Source organism: Populus trichocarpa, chromosome 18 (assembly GCF_000002775.5).
Source record: "Populus trichocarpa isolate Nisqually-1 chromosome 18, P.trichocarpa_v4.1, whole genome shotgun sequence".
Classification (NCBI taxonomy): domain Eukaryota; kingdom Viridiplantae; phylum Streptophyta; class Magnoliopsida; order Malpighiales; family Salicaceae; genus Populus; species Populus trichocarpa.
In genome coordinates this window covers 10,644,737-10,663,144 of record NC_037302.2, presented here as the reverse complement: position 1 = coordinate 10,663,144, position 18,408 = coordinate 10,644,737, and the positions used below count along the sequence as shown (strand labels likewise).

General features: G+C 34.3%; 2 protein-coding genes across 3 annotated transcripts in view; both read right to left on the bottom strand.

Moving 5' to 3' along the window:
• The window catches only part of LOC7461566 (receptor-like protein kinase 5), a 97,366-nt gene that overhangs the window by 30,213 nt on the left and 48,745 nt on the right, over positions 1-18,408 (bottom strand). The window lies entirely within an intron of this gene.
• LOC7461562 (receptor-like protein kinase 5) lies at positions 1,908-5,464 on the bottom strand. Its single transcript, XM_002324417.4, has 2 exons — positions 2,653-5,464; positions 1,908-2,542 (listed from the first exon to the last, which is right to left on the bottom strand). The coding sequence occupies exons 1-2, from the start codon at positions 5,258-5,260 to the stop codon at positions 2,196-2,198; spliced, it is 2,955 nt and encodes a 984-aa protein (XP_002324453.3). The 5' UTR covers positions 5,261-5,464; the 3' UTR covers positions 1,908-2,195.

Here is an 18,408-nt window from a genome sequence, read left to right as displayed (position 1 = left end):
GTGGCTGCATGCAGAATTCGTTTCTGCATGCAGCGGCTAATTAATTAGCCACTTGCTTGGGCCGGGCCGGTTCTGGCCCAGCCCAAGGGGTCGGGCCGGTTCTGGCCCAGCCCGGAAAAAAAGAGAGAGGGACCTGTTGGGCCGAGACCGGCCCAACCCAAGGGTCCTGGACCGGACCAACTGTTTGGGCCGGACCGGCCCACAGATTTAATAAATTTAATTAATTATTATGTATTAAAAAAAAAAAAATTCAAAAACAATTCAAAAAAAATTCAAAAAAATTTCAAAAATCATTTCAAAAAATTTGTGATTTTCTTAAATATTTTCCTACTAAGTTTGCTTAATATTGGGTTGTATACTTACATGATAAGATACAAGTCCGGTATTAAAATGCCCGGTTTTCTTAGAAATATTCAAAAAAAAAAAAAAAAAAAAATTATTGCATACGGCCAAGTCCTAAAGAATTTTCCAAGCATGTTTTCTTTTCAAAATAAAAAAATTGCATCTTTCTCACGTTTTAAAAATCCAAAAAAATGGATATCATAACTAGTTTATGATCATCTGTTAGGGTTTGGCCAAAATGTCAAAAACTTTTATTTCAACTTTTTTTCTAGGATTCAAATGTAGACTTTAATATTTGTGGGGTGTAAAATTACACGATAAAGTACACTCTCGGGTATTAAAGATACAAGGTGTAAATAAAAGCAATTTTAAAAATTCAGACTTTAGAATGGTTAGGATTTAACCCAATGAGGTAGAGACTCCCTCATGAAGGGAGATCTGCCTTGAACCTTAGAAAAGACCAATAGAACTTCGACCTAGAAAGAATAATCAAACAAACAATGCAGCTTACCTTAGGTAGGGTGTACTGGGGGTGATGCGTCTTCCCCTTGCACAACCAGTCCCTTACTCAGACTCTCGCAGACCATAGGTTCCTAGTGACCATAATACTAGGTGGCGACTCCAAAGAACCAAGCAAAACCACAAATAATAAAAAATCGCCAGTCGATGCCGCGCAGATTTTTTGACGTGCGACATAGTGGAGGAAACTATTTGGTTAATACTTGCCCAAAAAAGTTTAAAGGCTTTAGATGCTCTTAGATGTTGCTTTCTCTTAGGGGGAAAATTTACCTTCTAAGGTGAGTGTTTAAGGTATGTATCATACTCATTTTATACATTAGGTCCAAACACATAGATGGATCGAATACATAAAATATTTTTGCAGATATTTAACTAAGTTATTCAAGTCCTTGTAGTAACAGAGAGTTAACAAGCATTTGTTACTCTTTACTTGCTAACAGTTGCTAGGATTTCGCTTCTCACTCAAAACTTGGGCTTCCATACTTTTTTTGTTCATCGTGCCACATTTTGTCTTGAGTTGATCAAACAATACATATGTTAGATTGATGTCCTTTTACATTTTACAATTTGATTCTTATATGAAATTCAAGACAGTTTAAGTAAGTTTTTTTGCATGTTATTTATCCGTTGCTTGAAAGCCAAATCATATACCTTTTAAAGCTGCCACCTCTTAATTGCATGCTTAGAAAGTGTTTTTTTTTCTTCTTTCAATTGTCTCATAATTAAAAGCAGCGTATATTTTTAAAAGTAGCTCGCGGTAACCCGTGGATAACCTATATATTAAAAACTCAATTCAATCAAAGAGGAGGTGACTTGTATTGTCTGACAAATCAAATTATAAGACCTAAATTATCCAAATTAAAAGTGTAAAGGTGTTTTTATAAGAATCAAAACCATAGGGCCTGGTCATGGAACCTGAGGAGCCAATTGCATTGTTTTTTTTTTTTTTAACCATTAGTTAAAAAGTGACCATTCCTAGCTATGTTTTGTGGGAGAAACCTTTTTTTTTTTTTAATGTAAATCTTTGACCAACTAACACAGAGGGGTACACCTAATGCTATGCTAATCATTATCAAATCAAATAAAAATCATACATACAAAGCCACAACGTTACAGGTGCGGATTCCCTCCTCCAGAGATTTAGAAGGTTCCACCATTGTAGACTAGTTCATTATATTATTATGCATAACGACTGATGATATTTTACAATCTGAACTCCAGAGGTGGATATTATTATTCTAATAAGTCTTTAATATTGGATGCCATCACTCTCCGACAACCTCTCCGACAACCTCTGGCTTTTTGAGGAGTTGAGCAAAGGAGTGGAAGCGTACTCATGCATGTCTCATATTCTTCCTTCCACAGACCCATCGACGGTTCCTGCCAAGTAAGATCTGCACAACCTCCTTCATGTTAGGCCTTTCAGAAGGCAACATGCTGGTACAAAACACCCCTAGTTTGAAAACATCTCTCATCTCATCCACGTAACAAGGCTCCTTTACCTCCTCATCTAACACATCGACTATAGGTTTTCCTTCTTGCATGTGACGCCATGCCCATTTGGCAAGGCACGTATCCTCGTCACCATAATTAGCTGCTTTCCCTGTCGTTAGTTCAAGAAGGACAACTCCAAAGCTATAAACATCAATCTTCTCATTCACTCTAACTGTTTGAGCGTACTCTGCAGTTCAAGTTATTATTCAGATAATGAACTTAGATGAAACTATTTGGTAGTGGAAAAGGAGGGAAAGGAAACAAATGCACAAAAATGGTGACGTTTTCTCTTATTACCTGGAGCTATGTAACCCAAAGAACCAGCCACAGCAGACACAGTAGCAAGTTCTCCCTGCTTAACAAGCATCCTTGCTAAACCAAAATCAGCGATTTTTGCGTTGAACTCAGAATCCAACAGTATATTGCTTGACTTGACATCTCGGTGTACTATGGGAGGAGAGCAGTCATGGTGCATGTAGCACAGACCCTGGGCAGCTCCCACTGCAATCTGCAGCCTCTTGGACCAGTCCAAAGCAACATGATTCACTGAAGCCGATGCACTTTTTGCCTTTCTCTCTGAATGCAGCCATTGATCAAGACTACGCTTCTCCATATACTCGTAAACAAGAAGTTTCGAGTTATCATTGGAAATACAACAAAGCAACTTCACTATATTCAAATGCCTTATGGTACCCAGTATCTCAATTTCCGCAAGGAACTCCTTCTCAAGTTTCTGGTCTGAATTTCTGTTATTCGATATTCTTTTCACAGCTACATCACCAAATCCATTTGCAGCAACACGATATACTTTTCCTGATCCACCACTTCCTATCAGGTTGCTTTCTTTCAATCCTGAAACTATGTTTGATTCAGTAAAATTCAACTTATGGAAGTTGATGAATTTCCATTCTGAATCCAATCTATGGTTTCTCTTCCTGTGAACTCTGATCATGATGAATGCAAATAACATCGCTAACAGGAAGGCTGCAAACAAAGTACTTAATATCAAGGCTAGGAATTGGGTTGAAGTTTTGCTTGATTTTTGAGGTCTGGAATTGCAAACCTTAAGGTATAGGGATGACCTTCTTGTACAAAGACCAGGATTGTTCAAGAAACTAGTGGCATAAGCAACATCTTCATACTCAGTGGGGATTTTCCCCATGAGATTATTGGAAGAGAGATTGAGAAAAACAAGCCTCAGAGAACCAAGTTGTGGTGGAATTTTACCAGAAAATTGATTATCTGATAAGTCCAGTTTGACAAGGTCGGTTAGGAAACCAAACTTTTCAGGAATCTGTCCAGAAAGATGATTTTGACTTAGGTTAAGAATATTTAGTGACTTCCATGAGATGATGTTGGGTGGAAGGGCTCCTGTGAGTTGGTTCTTATCAAGTAAAAGAACCGTCAGATTAGGAAGAGCGGTTAATTCAAGAGGGATAGTGCCAGTAAATTGGTTATTGCTCGCATTGAAGACTACCAGATTCCTCCAAGAACTCCCTTCAATGGAAACACTCCCAGAGAACTTGTTGTTACTTATCTCGAGCCGTGAAAGACTAGTTGACACTTCATTAGGAAGCTCTCCAGTGAACAAATTATCACTTATCATCAGTTGTTGCAAATTTAAAGCTGTCCATAAACCAACAGGAATATTGCCAAAAAATGCGTTATTTGACATTCTTACAACTAGCAAACTACTGCAATTCTCAAGTGATTTTGGCAACTCTCCACCGAGCTTATTATCAAAAGCTACCACGCCTCTTAAGCTCCCTCCATGGCATAAATATTCAGGCAGGTTCCCAGTAAGCCTATTGGAACAAACCTCGAAGCGTTCAAGGGCTGAGTATCGCCCAAGATCTGGAGGGATTGACCCTGATAAATTGTTGCTAAACAACTTAAAATCTTTCAATGCCGGAAGACGACCGATGCCTTCTGGGATCTCACCAGATAACTGATTGGAGAACAAACTCAAACCTGATAATTTGTCAAGCTTCCCAAAATCAAAAGGTATTGTACCAGTCAGATTGTTCACCGAAAGATCGACGGAAGTCAAATTCAAAGCTTCAACAACCCGAGGAATTTCCTCAGATAATTTGTTCTTGTGAAGATATAGCACTCTCAAATTCAGCAACATGAACAAACTGCCAGGAATATTCCCAGTTAGTTTATTAGAGGATAAATCCAAGTGCTCCAATGCCACCATTTCTCCAATCATTTGTGGAATCTCGCCAATCAAATTCGCTCCGGAAATCCACAACATCTTCAGTTTCTTCAGCTGGGTGAAACTGGAATGCAACCTTGATGGAGAAAAGCCATTGTGAGCCATAGATAACTCTTCAAGCTTAGACAAGTTGCCTATTTCTGGAGGGAAAGTGCCGTTAAACTGATTGTCATAAAGCCGGAGGGTTCTTAGCTCTGGTAACAGTCCGATGGCTGCTGGAATATTACCAGAGAAGTTATTTGCATAGAGGTTAAGGTATGAGAGGCGAGCCAAGCAGTCAATATCATCAGGAATTGTGCCAACAATGTAGTTCTGAGAGAGGTCTAAGATCTCCAACTTGGACAAGTTAGGTACAGCCACAGGGAACTTTCCAATAATATTGTTATTAGAAAAGTTGAGAAATGTGAGGTTCTTAAGGTCTGAAAGAAAGGGTGGGATAGTTCCAGAGATGTTCTTGTTATCAAGGATGAGTTGAGTGATGTAGTTATCGGTGCAGACTACTCCAGGCCAAGTGCAATGAGAGGAGTTTGATGGGGTCCATTGCTCAAGAGACAATGGATTTTGCCAGTGTTGTTTCAGTCTTAGTAGAACGGCTTGTTCTTGATCATGAAATTGGGAGTTTGCATGAAGGAAATGGATGAGGGTGAGGAAGTGAATTAAAAGGACAATGGGGGTTATTTCCGACATTTCGGAGGGTTTGAGTTTGTTGTTCTGGTTTGAACTCTGTTATGCAAGATGAACTACAGAGAAAGACTGATTTATAGAGGTGATGATGCTCAGATTTCGGGCATCTAGATTTACTGTATCTAATATTCAACTTGTTTGAAGGATTAAAAAACGATAGTGATCTCCTTCAAGTCTTTCGCGCACACTCAGCTAAAACACCGGAAGTTAGTGGCGTAGGGGGAGTGCTTGCAAAACAGCTATGATTGTTAATATACTATATAAATAAAGCATATATACGTATAGCATATAGCTATTAATGGTGTTCACAGTCCGTTTGGTTAGGATAAAAAAAACCAACTAACCAGGTTTTTTAATTTTTTTAAAAATTTGACTCGGATGAAATTGAAAACCAGTTCAATTTCAATTTAGGTCAGTTTTTTCTTTGAAAACCGAGAGATCTAATTCCATCAGAAGGAAAAATAATTAAGCCCAAATGAAGCGACGAAAACATATCTCTACCCTTCAAGTTTCAAGTTCAATAAACACCACTAAAAAACCAAGGCATGTAGCAAAAAATATTAATTAAGTGGATCCAATATAACTCTACTAGTAAAAAACAACATTGTTATCAGTGTCTTCAACAACCTTTATGAGCCCTTCCTTTTGACAAGGAGCAGAGTCAAGCAAAGGAAGAACTCATGGCAAGATGGAGTGCATGAGAACCATCTTCACCCACCACTTCTAGGTTAAGGATAAATTTGGTAGCTACATCTACTATCCAAAATTTTTAACACATGAATTTACCAAATTCAAATAAAAATAAGAGAATTAAGAGAAACCCAAATGAAAATCCCAAATGTGTCATAAAAATATAATTTTCCCATCCTTAAAAACTTGAAAAATTAAATGGCCAAACAATTATGCAGAAAACAAGAGATGAGAACATGTAAGGAGTTGTTGAATAGCAGCAGCCATCTTAAAGAAAGTGAGACGTATCGCTTGATCTCCTACTTGAAACAACATCTTCTTTCTTTCTTTCTTTCTTGCTTTTCAAATTTCTTAGTTCAGGTTTCTTAAGGTTTTATGACAAGGAAGTCTCTTGGACTGCAATCAAATTATGCCCAATAGAGAGTACATATATGAGGGAGGAAGAGAGAGGGGTGGGGGGGCGACGGATGGGGGGAGGGAGGTGACTTCTATAGTGATTTAGGATTAGGTGTTTATTTTAGTTGAACCAGCTAACTTAGTTTCAGCTTTCTAAAATCAAAACAAACCCGAATCGAATGATTTTTCTTGTTTTTAAATCATTTTTTTCTTGGTTTGGTTTTTTCAGTTAATCCTTTTTTTGTTTTTCTTGGTTGGTCGAGTTTTTTAAACATCTCTAATAGTTATACTAGAAGAAAGAAAGGGAGAGAGAGAAAGATCTCTCTAAAATGTGTCAATGTCTTCTTTTTATGGGTTTAAAAGACCTTTTAATACTTAAATTAGCATTAATGATGGAGGAAAAGAGCATTAGAAGGCTTTGATGATGGTGGAAAAGAGCATTAAGAGGTTATGTTGTATGTATTTGCAAAGCAAAGTTTAAAATGAAAAAAGATGGAGTTTTTTTTATGAAAGAGAAAATCCTTTACCTTAGAGTTCAAAACTGTTTATACAATCTTGAACTCATGTGGGTGTGTCCATGCAAGAGTAGGATAGTCTACTTGTCACCTACAACTTTGGACTAGTTAAGGACATGCCTAAAGTGACAACAAAGTGTTACAAAGGTTGTTCTTTAAAAAAAAAAAAAGTTTTATGAATTGTGTATTATTGATGACAATAATGAGATCAATATTTAAGGGACATTTGGACAATAATCAAGCTTTCATTTAATATATATAAGTTTTTCTCTAAGGTTGGTGTTGAGTAGACCATGTTCGACCCGGAGGTTATGCATCCGGGTCTAGGTGTACAAGCCTTGTCTATGTTTCAGTCTTCATGGAATGTTAGCTAGCCTTATATCTAAGGGTATTTGTCTTGTTGGATCATATAGACATCTCAAGTCCAATCTTGTGGGTTTTATATAACCTAAATTTCATCCCTCATCAATTACCCCTATCTTAAAGTGAGGTTTACTCAGTTTGAGATTTCATATATGATGTAATTTGAACAAACCTAGGCTTTAAATATATGACTCATTAAGTTTAAATTGTCTAGCCATCTTGTTTGAAGAGTTACCTGAATGGACTAAGATATTGGAGAGTGACATGCAATTCTGAGTATATAAATCGATCAAAAAATATAGATCCTAGATATCCCAAGTTGAATGATCAGTCAAGGTGCTTTTAAAGATGTCTAAAAAGTTATCCAAGATGACTCTAAAATTTTATACTAGGTGGAGTGGTGCCTTTATTCCTATACATAATGTAACTATACACCTATGATAGAGCATTTCCTTTATACTCGGTGATGTGATTATAGAAAAACATTTTTTTTTAAATGTGCTCCTTTTAGGCTAAAATGGATTGTAATTATAAAAATATATTTTTTAAGCTAATATGGATTGCAATTATAAATAAATTGAGACTCTTGTGCAGGGAAAGACCTATATAATAAAGAGAAGTCCTTCTAGGACCCGGTCCTTTTATATAGCCTTGAGCCTCTATGGGTTTGTTGTGCAACCAAATCTTGAAAGATAAATGAGGCTATTGTAAAACTAGTCTTTAAAGTATAGGCTTTGCCTTTTGTGAGAACAATCATACAAACAAGTTAAAGGATGCCATGTTTTTTTGGATATGTGATGGCATTAATTGCATATATTATTGACTTTTAAGAACATATATGTTCAATATATTTTTTCATCTAGTGAGGGTGTACTACTTGTTCAACTGGGTACACTAAAGCTTATAGGTAATAATTAATGGTTATGAGTATAATATCCATTAAAGAATGCATGACTAGTTCATTAAAGAAAGATGCATAACCAGTTCTATATGGGAAGGAGAGGTTAGCTTAGCTAAGGGGATATAAGATTAGTCTAATAGATGGAGATGTTTGGTTATTCCATAAGGTTAGTCTAAGGGAACATATTACTAGTTTGTCAATAAGGGATGGAAAACAAGTCCAACTACATGGGCAGTTAGTCCACTAAGGAAGAATGCAAGATAAAGCCTTATTAAGAATAGGCACGCTACTAGGTCATATAAAGAGTGTACGTGTGATCGATCAATCAAAAAATGATACATTACCAAGTCTCTTGAAGGAGGGACATGTGATCATAGAGAAGACTTTGCTAAAAAGAGGTCGGGCAAGGTGAGTTCATTTATACTTGAGCAAGCTGGCTCATTAAGCTTAAAGAAATATGACCTTATATTTGGGTAAGGTGTTTTCCCAATAACAAGAAAATTCAGATGCTTTTATACCTAGGAAAAATGCGTACCTTTATAATTAGACAAGACAAGTCCTTTTATACTTGGACAAGGTGGCTTATTGAACCTTAAAAGATACAACCTTTATATCTCGGCAAGGTGTTTTTTTTATTAACTAAAAGAGTTGGATGCCTTTATTTATAGGCAAGGTGTTTTTTTAAGTTTGAAGGAATATGATTTCTAAAGGAATGAAATTCCATAGGAAATATAACTTTTAGAGAAATGTGGTTCCTAAAGGAACATGGATCCCAAAGGAATATGACTATTGGTTCTTAGAGGAAATAGACTCCTAAAGAAATAGGGCTCTTGGAGGAATGTGGTTCTCAAATAATCATTTTTCAATGGACACTAGAGATTCCTTGGTTCAATAGTTAGGCAAGCGAATAATATATGCTTAAGGTTCCTGGGTTAGAGGACTGGAAAAATAGAGTAGACACTTGAGGTTCTTGGTGTGAATGCAAAGTACATAGGGAATGCATGTTTGAGGATCCTAGGATGGGCTACTAGATAAAAAGAGTAGACGCTTGAGGTTTTTGGTATGCACGCCAAGTAAGAGAAGAATGTACATATGAGGATCCTAAATTACATTTCTAAACATATAGAATGGACCCCTAAGGTTTTTGGTATACATATTGAGCTAAGGGAGAAAATATACTTACTAAAGTAAGACGAACCCGACTGTAATCATGTTTGTTAGATAGGCATGTCTTTTGTTGCTTGACATGTGCTTTGTATACCTCAACATTTGACCAAATAATTTCCATTGGTTAGTAAACTTGGTGGCCATATACAAAGTCAATATATTTGGATATCTAACAGATAGAGCCTTTTAAGAAGCTGGCCAATTTGATTTGCTTATTTAAAGAAAATATGGCATTCATGTGTTAAGAGGTATTTGGTACAAATTGAGGTATATCTTAAAGTTTGGATTAATAAACATGTTGCTCTTGCATTTCACTTGAATGGTATTCGGTACAACTTTGAAGTACCGTCCCTATTCTTTATTTCTTACCTACTAATTAAAGATGAATACTTGGTTATGAGCTTATTTTCTAGTAACTTCTTCTTTGTTCTTTTAAGAACTTGTCTGATAAGATTTATCCTGCATAATTTTTTTACTCATTCGATGTGGTTTATTTTGTCAAGGTAGTGAAAAATAAATGAGATTAAATAGACATTGGATGGAAGATTGGTATGATTTCTAAAAGTATTACTTGTCATTTCTGTATTGATTGAGCTATATTTGAAAGTTTGGATCAATAAACATGTTGTTGCTCTTGCCTTTCACTTGAATGGTATTCGGTACAACTTTGGAGTACCGTCCCTATTCTTTATTTCTTACCTACTAATTAAAGATGAATACTTGGTTATGAGCTTATTTTCTAGTAACTTCTTCTTTGTTCTTTTAAGAACTTGTCTGATAAGATTTATCCTGCATAATTTTTTTACTCATTCGATGTGGTTTATTTTGTCAAGGTAGTGAAAAATAAATGAGATTAAATAGACATTGGATGGAAGATTGGTATGATTTCTAAAAGTATTACTTGTCATTTCTGTATTGATTGAGCTATATTTGAAAGTTTGGATCAATAAACATGTTGTTGCTCTTGCCTTTCACTTGAATGGTATTCGGTACAACTTTGGAGTACCGTCCCTATTCTTTATTTCTTACCTACTAATTAAAGATGAATACTTGGTTATGAGCTTATTTTCTAGTAACTTCTTCTTTGTTCTTTTAAGAACTTGTCTGATAAGATTTATCCTGCATAATTTTTTTACTCATTCGATGTGGTTTATTTTGTCAAGGTAGTGAAAAATAAATGAGATTAAATAGACATTGGATGGAAGATTGGTATGATTTCTAAAAGTATTACTTGTCATTTCTGTATTGATTGAGCTATATTTGAAAGTTTGGATCAATAAACATGTTGTTGCTCTTGCCTTTCACTTGAATGGTATTCGGTACAACTTTGGAGTACCGTCCCTATTCTTTATTTCTTACCTACTAATTAAAGATGAATACTTGGTTATGAGCTTATTTTCTAGTAACTTCTTCTTTGTTCTTTTAAGAACTTGTCTGATAAGATTTATCCTGCATAATATTTTTACTCATTTGATGTGGTTTATTTTGTCAAGGTAGTGGAAAATAAATGAGACTAAATAGATATTGGATGGAAGATTGGTATGATTTCTAAAAGTATTACTTTTCATTTCTGTATTGATTGAGCTATATTTGAAGTTTGGATCAATAAACATGTTGTTGCTCTTGCCTTTCACTTGAATGGTATTCGGTACAACTTTGGAGTACCGTCCTTATTCTTTATTTCTTACCTACTAATTAAAGATGAATACTTGGTTATGAGCTTATTTTCTAGTAACTTCTTTTTTGTTCTTTTAACAACTTGTATGATAAGATTTATCCTACACAATTTTTTTACTCATTTTATGTGGTTTATTTTGCCAAGGTAGTGGAAAATAAATGAGACTAAATAGACATTAGATGGAAGACTAGTATGATTTCTATAAGTATTACTTTTCATTTCTGTATTGATTGAGCTATATTTTAAAGTTTGGATCAATAAACATATTGTTACTCTTGCCTTTCACTTGAATGGTATTCGGTATAATTTTGGAGTATCATCCCTATTCTTTATTTCGTGCCTACTAATTGATGGTTGATACTTGGTTGTGAGCTTATTTTCGAGTATCTCCGTCTTTGTTCTTTTAACAACTTGTCTGATAAGATTTATCTTGCATAATTTTTTCACTCATTCGATGTTGTTTATTTTGTCAAGGTAGTGGAAAATAAATGAGACTAAATAGACATTGGACGAAAGACTACTATGATTTCTACAAGTATTACTTTTTATTTTTATGTTGATTGAGCTATATTTTAAAGTTAGGATCAATAAACATGTTGTTGCTCTTGCCTTTCACTTGAATGGTATTCAATACAACTTTGGAGTATCATTCCTATTCTGTATTTCTTGTCTTTTAGTTGATGATGGATACTTAGTTGTGAGCTTATTTTCTAGTATCTTCTTCTTTATTCTTTTAACAATTTTTCTGATAAGATTTATCCTGTATAATCTCTTTACTCATTCAATATGGTTTATTTTGTCAAGGTAGTGGAAAATGAATGAGACTAAATAGACATTGAAGGGAAGACTAATATGATTTCAACAAGTATTACTTTCCATTTCTATGTTGACAAGTCGGGCTCTAAATGGTTGGTCCAATTGATCTTGTATACTAGCTTTTTGTTTCAAGAATTTGAGGGGAATTTATATGAATAAAAGATAAAGCCAATGGTCTTCGAGAATTATTGTTGGGTTCAGTCCTAATTTCCTGGTAAAAACATTTCGTGCCCGGTAAGTCAAGCGAGCCCAACTAGATTGGATAATAATTTGGGTTTATATGCTCTTCTAACCAATTTGGTCAAATAAACATGGTCATATGTGCTTGACTTTCCAAGCAATCACCTCATGTAGAAATATCAAAAAAACTCAATAATTGACATATTATTAGTTAAACTTTTAAAAAATAATAAAATACATGGAAAAAGATGTTGACATCATGAATGTGTTGGAAATTAAAGTTTGGCCATATTTTGGTTTATTTCTCCTAAATTATTTTCTATCATAATAATAAAAAATTGGTAAGGCTAATAATTGATATCTTCTTAGCAAAGGTGTTAGGGCACATGAATGCGTGCTAAAAAGAGTACATGCGTGTATATCAAAATAAATACATGTATGGGTCAAGTAATACATAAAATAAGACACAATGATAATAGAATGTCTCCAATATTTTATGTGTTCATGTTCATGTTTTACATGCCATATAATTTAAACAATATCATGGCCAACAAGAATGAAACTATATGGGCATGACAACTATAAAACATAAAATAGAACAAATAAAAAAATATCTTATCTTATGCACTAGAAAGTGATGGTTATGGCCAATCAAGTCAGATTTTTCTCAAAATATATTTATATGTGATGTGTGGAGGAGGATGTTAATATGGTTCGCTGAGAGACTGAAAATATCATTCTCATTAATGATGTGACTAACAATGCTCAATATTTTAGGCATTTATACTTGCTATACTTCATATTGATCTTTTTTGAAGGATTGAAAAATAATAGTAGTGCCTTTCCAAGTCATGCGCATATTAAACTCAAACAAAGAAAGTTAGTGGTATTAGGAAGTGCCTTAATGAGATCATTTTTATGGTTACTACACTATGAGATTAAAGAAAATAATGTATAATATATAAAAATAGAAAATAAAAAGCAAAAATGGATAGAGAGAAAGTTGTCTCTAAAATATCTTAGTGTTTATCTATCGAGTTTTAAATATTCATTATCTTGAATAATATTTATTATTCAATATAAAATAAAAATATGATGCGTGTATATATATATTATCACTCATTCCATCGGTATTCATTAAATTTGGGTTAAAGCTATCATCCTTAACAACCTTTGATCAAATTCAGATTAAGTTATGCCTTCCAAGGCTAAATAGCTCTTACAAACACCAATCAATTGTTTATGGTCGTAATCAATAAAAGCTTTATATAACAGGAATGTCCTTCCCCGCACCACGCCAACACCTTATATCTCTGCATATTTTAATGATAATAATTATAATAATTGCGAGAATTTCGAAAATGGCAGTCAATTTTTGAATGACTGCCTTTTGAACACCATACATCGAGGAAGACCTGACCACTTTATAACAGTGCAGCTCGTGTACAATCAATCTACCAATGAGAGAATTAAAGCCATGACACAATTTTTAACTGGAAGAGGAAAGTAAGAGGAAGAATATGAGCTAAGAAATGCTGATTTATGTAGGTAAAGTCATCTCTTACGGCTACTTCGAAATAAATTTCATCTGGCACCAAGGATTGAAGAGAAATAGAAAGTTTTTCCAAAAATAGGCAATATCATCTTTTCACAATCTTTTATATCTGGACAAGCTACAATATGTAACCTTGAGGGGATGAAAGTAGAAGGGAAAAACGAAAACACCAGGGGAATATCCTAGGCTTTTGCCTTCTCCCAATAATGGAGGAAAAACCATTACCTTCCTACAGTCTTCCTTCCTATTACCAGTCAACTAGCTATCCATATCCCTTTCGTCTCAACAACCATAGAATTGAATTTAGGCTCTTCAGTCAGGAATTCTAAAACAAAGCATCCAATGATTGCTCATTCACCATATATCTCCAATGGGAAAAGTATAGTCTACTCTCCACTTTGGTCCGCGGGAGCTTAGAACCACACACTGACATCGTTGTCGCTTTATTTAAAAAAACAGAGGAGTTCAGATCAATTATAATCAGATATGTCGGGCACTATAACTTTCCACAACCATAATTCTACAAGCATTGTAGTCAAGTGATAGCTCATTCTGAATGGATGACCATAAGTTTAACCCCCAGGAGGGGATATCCCTCTGCACACTCCAAAAATTAATTTGCCCCGATGAAGACGATCCTCACCATGCATGACAGGTTTTCTGGGGACAAAGGAACTATGCTATCAAACAACGTAACAATCAACTAAACGTAAACCAAACGGTAAAACTATCAACATGAACCAGGAAGAGACTACAAGGGATGAGCTGCAGTATCCTTCCCGCAGGCAGCTTCCTGGAGGCAGGATGAAGCTGATTCCCTGAAGCAAAAAATCCAGATTATACATCACCTGAGTTATATGACCATCGTACTATTTTTTAATGCAGTAAGATCTGCATAACCTTCTATGACAATCACATTATAATAAACAAATTTAGTGCGCAAAATCATGAGATACAGATTGTATAATCAATGCCAGCCCACTAGATAGATTGTTAGCAGCCCTTGTGACATACCGGCTAAAATTGTACAAGATACCGTTTAACATAACAAAAGGCATCATCCCTGCACGAGTTTTACCCTGCAGAAGTGTGTGTTAGATGTGAAACATTTTAGAAAGTGAGGGCAGTGGGACACAAGACAATCTAGACAGACGCGGTTGACTTGACTTGACTTTACCTGAGGTCCTGAACCACAGGTTCTTTCCCTCTTGGTTGTTAGATAATTTCTGTATTTTCCGCACTCAAAAGGAGAAAGCGAACCGAGCTGGAATTTTATGTCAGATAAAAAAAAGAAAAGAAAATCCGCTACAAATAACAAAGACCAACTGGCCAGGGCCAGAATCCATAACATTGCAGAACCGAGAATTTTGTCCAACTAATAGTTAGAGACATTCCAATCTCAAGATCCATAAAAAGTCAGAATCAGGGATTGATCCATGAACACAGTGACTTTCATCGATGATCCGCTAATCTATAGATTGATTTGGATCACCATCGCATGGTTCCAGTTCTAGGATAGAAATGAAGGATCAAATTGTGAGTTCCTAATTGGTGGAAATCAAGCCTCTTTAGCAACTTCAAATAACCAGGCCTTCAGAAAGCTGATTAACAAGAAAGCGCACAGAAAAAATAAATTATGAGCAATATGAAACGCGTAGCATTCAACCAACAGAAAAAACCCATAAGAACTGGTGTAGTTTCAATTTATGACTTGTCTACCATAAAGACAAGGTCAATTTTATAGTTAAGGCATTCTGTGGTCAACACTGAGCAAAACATGACACCCTGTTAGCATTATACCTCGGACATTATCCAGAAAAGTGCCGCTTTTATCTTGTTTTCTCCCATGAGGACTTGAGAGAGGCTCTGAGCCGTCCTCTCTTCTCATTTCCACCAGGCATTTTATCGTTGTTCTTATAGAGGGTGAAGTGCGGTGGAATTTTGAGTCAACCAACAGTCTCGGCAAACTGACTTGAGACTCCGAAGCGGATTCTCTGAATGATTTGTCCAACGTGCAACCGTTCTAATTCATCTGAATGATTTCTACTCCTCCATATGGCTAATTCATCTGGATACCTAGAATCCCCGGGTGAGCCCAGAGTGGCAGTTCCCTTAAACCTGGTGCTACAGTTTGAGTAACAGGAAGTTAATTCTTGCATGCTATTCCCATGCTTTAAGACCCACACAATACCTTTTATTTTTTTTGTGTGGTAGATAGTATATTGAAACTACATCGTCGATTACAGAATACCTCAAAAATATAAAAAATAATAGCTAGCATTAAAAATATAGTAATTTCTCTCTTTAAGGATATAGAAGATTTTTCATTGATAATTTGTGTGAATTACCATTAGAAACCAAACTCTCGGACGATTTGTAATTTATAACAATCTAGTTTTGAAGTTATTATTTAAAACTGAAAAGAACATCTAATCTTCAGATAATTTTTATATAAATCTTAAACAACTCTAGATTTATTTAACAAAATATTAGAACTTTAAAAAAAAATATTTAGATTTATCATTTCCTACGTGTTTTTTGAAAAATCTAACATAGGAGAGAGGCCAATATAAACTTGAAGAAGTTATTTTGTGATGTTTGTTATCAACATCAAAATCAACTCCGTTTTTTAAGTTTATTATAATATTTGTTCTTTTTTCTCATTTTCTCGTGTTATATTTCTTGAATTTTGGTACATATAGATCTTGAAGGCATTAAGAAATCAATGTTTTTTTTGAATTTTTTCTGGTTTGTTTTGTTTTGATCTTTTTATTTTTTGGGTTGGTTTTAAGAGATATAATTGTTTTTTTATCTTGGTTTTTGATTCTATGCTTATTTTTTGCCTATATAGACAAATTAATCTAACTTTTGTTTTGCATTAATGTACATAAAGATCAAGCCTTACACCTTTCCTATCAAATGATTCTTAGTATCAATTGTTGTCTTACTTAATTATCTAGCTGGACCATCATGTCTAATAAGGAAATTGAATAGATTGTGGCTCCCACTCGTGCCTGTCAATCAAGTTAAATTGAAGATTGATACATATTTATTTTACTGTCCAACTACAGATCTTTATTGTGAATCGCCATGATCATGTGATCCTGGCCACATGATCTTTGTTGTTCTGGGATGGTTTTTTTAAGGATTTTTCAGAAAAGAATGCTGTGTACAGTGTATTGTGGGCACTTTTTAACCTTCAATCTTGATTTTACTATGTCTATGCTCTATATAGCCACCCTCGTTGTGATGCTTCTTCATTGCTAGACTCTTCTCATTTTATTTTTCCTTCTCCTTCTAGGTTTCTGCTATCTGTAGGCCAACCTTCAATTTTTTTTCTTCTTATATATATATATTGTACTGAGATATTACGATTGCATTAGATTATGTTTTGTATTTGTTTTCAATAAGAATAACATTGTATGTTTCTTAATTATTTCACATTTTCTTTATTATTATATGCAAGAATCAAGATGGAAAAGAAGATCGAAATGTATGAATAGAAATCCATTGTTGTTGGAAAGGACATGCCAACATGTTCTTTTGCAAAGTCTTATCCTTGTTTTAAAGAACCGAAGTGGATTTTAACCAAGTGGAAAATGATGTTCAGTATGAAGAGATGGTCGAAGGGAATGAAGGTTTTTCATCCATCAATCCTTTGTTGCAAAAAAAGGGCAAAAAAAAACCAGAGGATGATGGTAGTGCATCATGAATAACACGAAATGATGTTAGGGAGATTGCGGTGGCGATTTGAAATCTTGCCAAGGATCAACTTGATATTCATTCCTAGCTTTCATGAACAAGTGATGAAAATTAAAGGTTTTGATGAAGATGAGCTTGATATTGCTTTTGATTTCTTGATGTATCGTGGATGGATGAAAATATTGATTTTATATTTTCATACAAGTGTTGTTGGATAGTTTTTTAAAGGATTCATGTTTTTTTTTTAATTTAAGATATTATTGCATGATCTAATTGTTAAAATTTGTTACAAGAAGAGTTTATTCTACACCATAACTATTAACTATTAGTATATACGAAAATTTGAAATATATGATCATAAAAAAAAAAAATTGAACTTTTAAATTGATACATTATGTTGTAGGAAAAGAAAATATTGTATATGTAAAAGACTTATTATCCTTTTGGCTATCTTAATTTATGTAATTTTGTAGATGATTTCTTCACTAAAATTAGAGATTAATAATGAGTGAATTTTAGGGATGCATGTGGTTAATGTCCCAAAATAGAAGAAAGAAATTTAGAAAAGATAAAAATATATTTTGTTAAAAAGACAAAGATGAAAATACAAAATAAATATAGTTTTAGAACAGTTATAAGTGAATTCATATATTTTCAAAAAAAAAAAAAAAGACGCATGAATCTAGCATGGTTGCTAGACCCACGACACCTGAATCTAGCGCTTGGATCTAGCGTGGCTACGAGACCCAGACGCCTGGGTCTGACATGAGTCTGGCATGGCTGTCAGTCCCATTTTACTTGGGTTTGGCAAAGAGTTGAGTGAGAATTTAAAAATTAACCCACTTGACTAGTTTTAACAATACTATTAAAATATTCTTCATACTTTTAGTATTTTTTTTATTTAAAAAAATAATATTTATCCATTGCGAAGCATAGACTAATTAACTAGAAAAATAATACAACAAGTAGATGGTTATACGGTTGTGACGACAATTTCTTATACAAGGCTATGAAACGCATGCCTGTTTGGAATTGTAGTAGCGGCGGTTGCGGTTCAAAGTGTTTTTTTTTGTAAATGTATTAAAATGATAATTTTTTTATTTTAAAAAAATTATTTTTAAAATCAGCATGTCAAAACGATATGAAAATATAAAAAAAATTAATTTTTAGCAAAAAATAAATAAATTT

Bases quoted from the DNA above. Each gene is read 5' to 3' on its own strand.
- LOC7461562 (XM_002324417.4), bottom strand. From the start codon at position 5,260: ATGTCGGAAATAACCCCCATTGTCCTTTTAATTCACTTCCTCACCCTC. The intron at 2,543-2,652 runs GTAATAAGAGAA...CTTGAACTGCAG, and splicing joins TTTGGGTTACATAGCTCCAG to AGTACGCTCAAACAGTTAGA.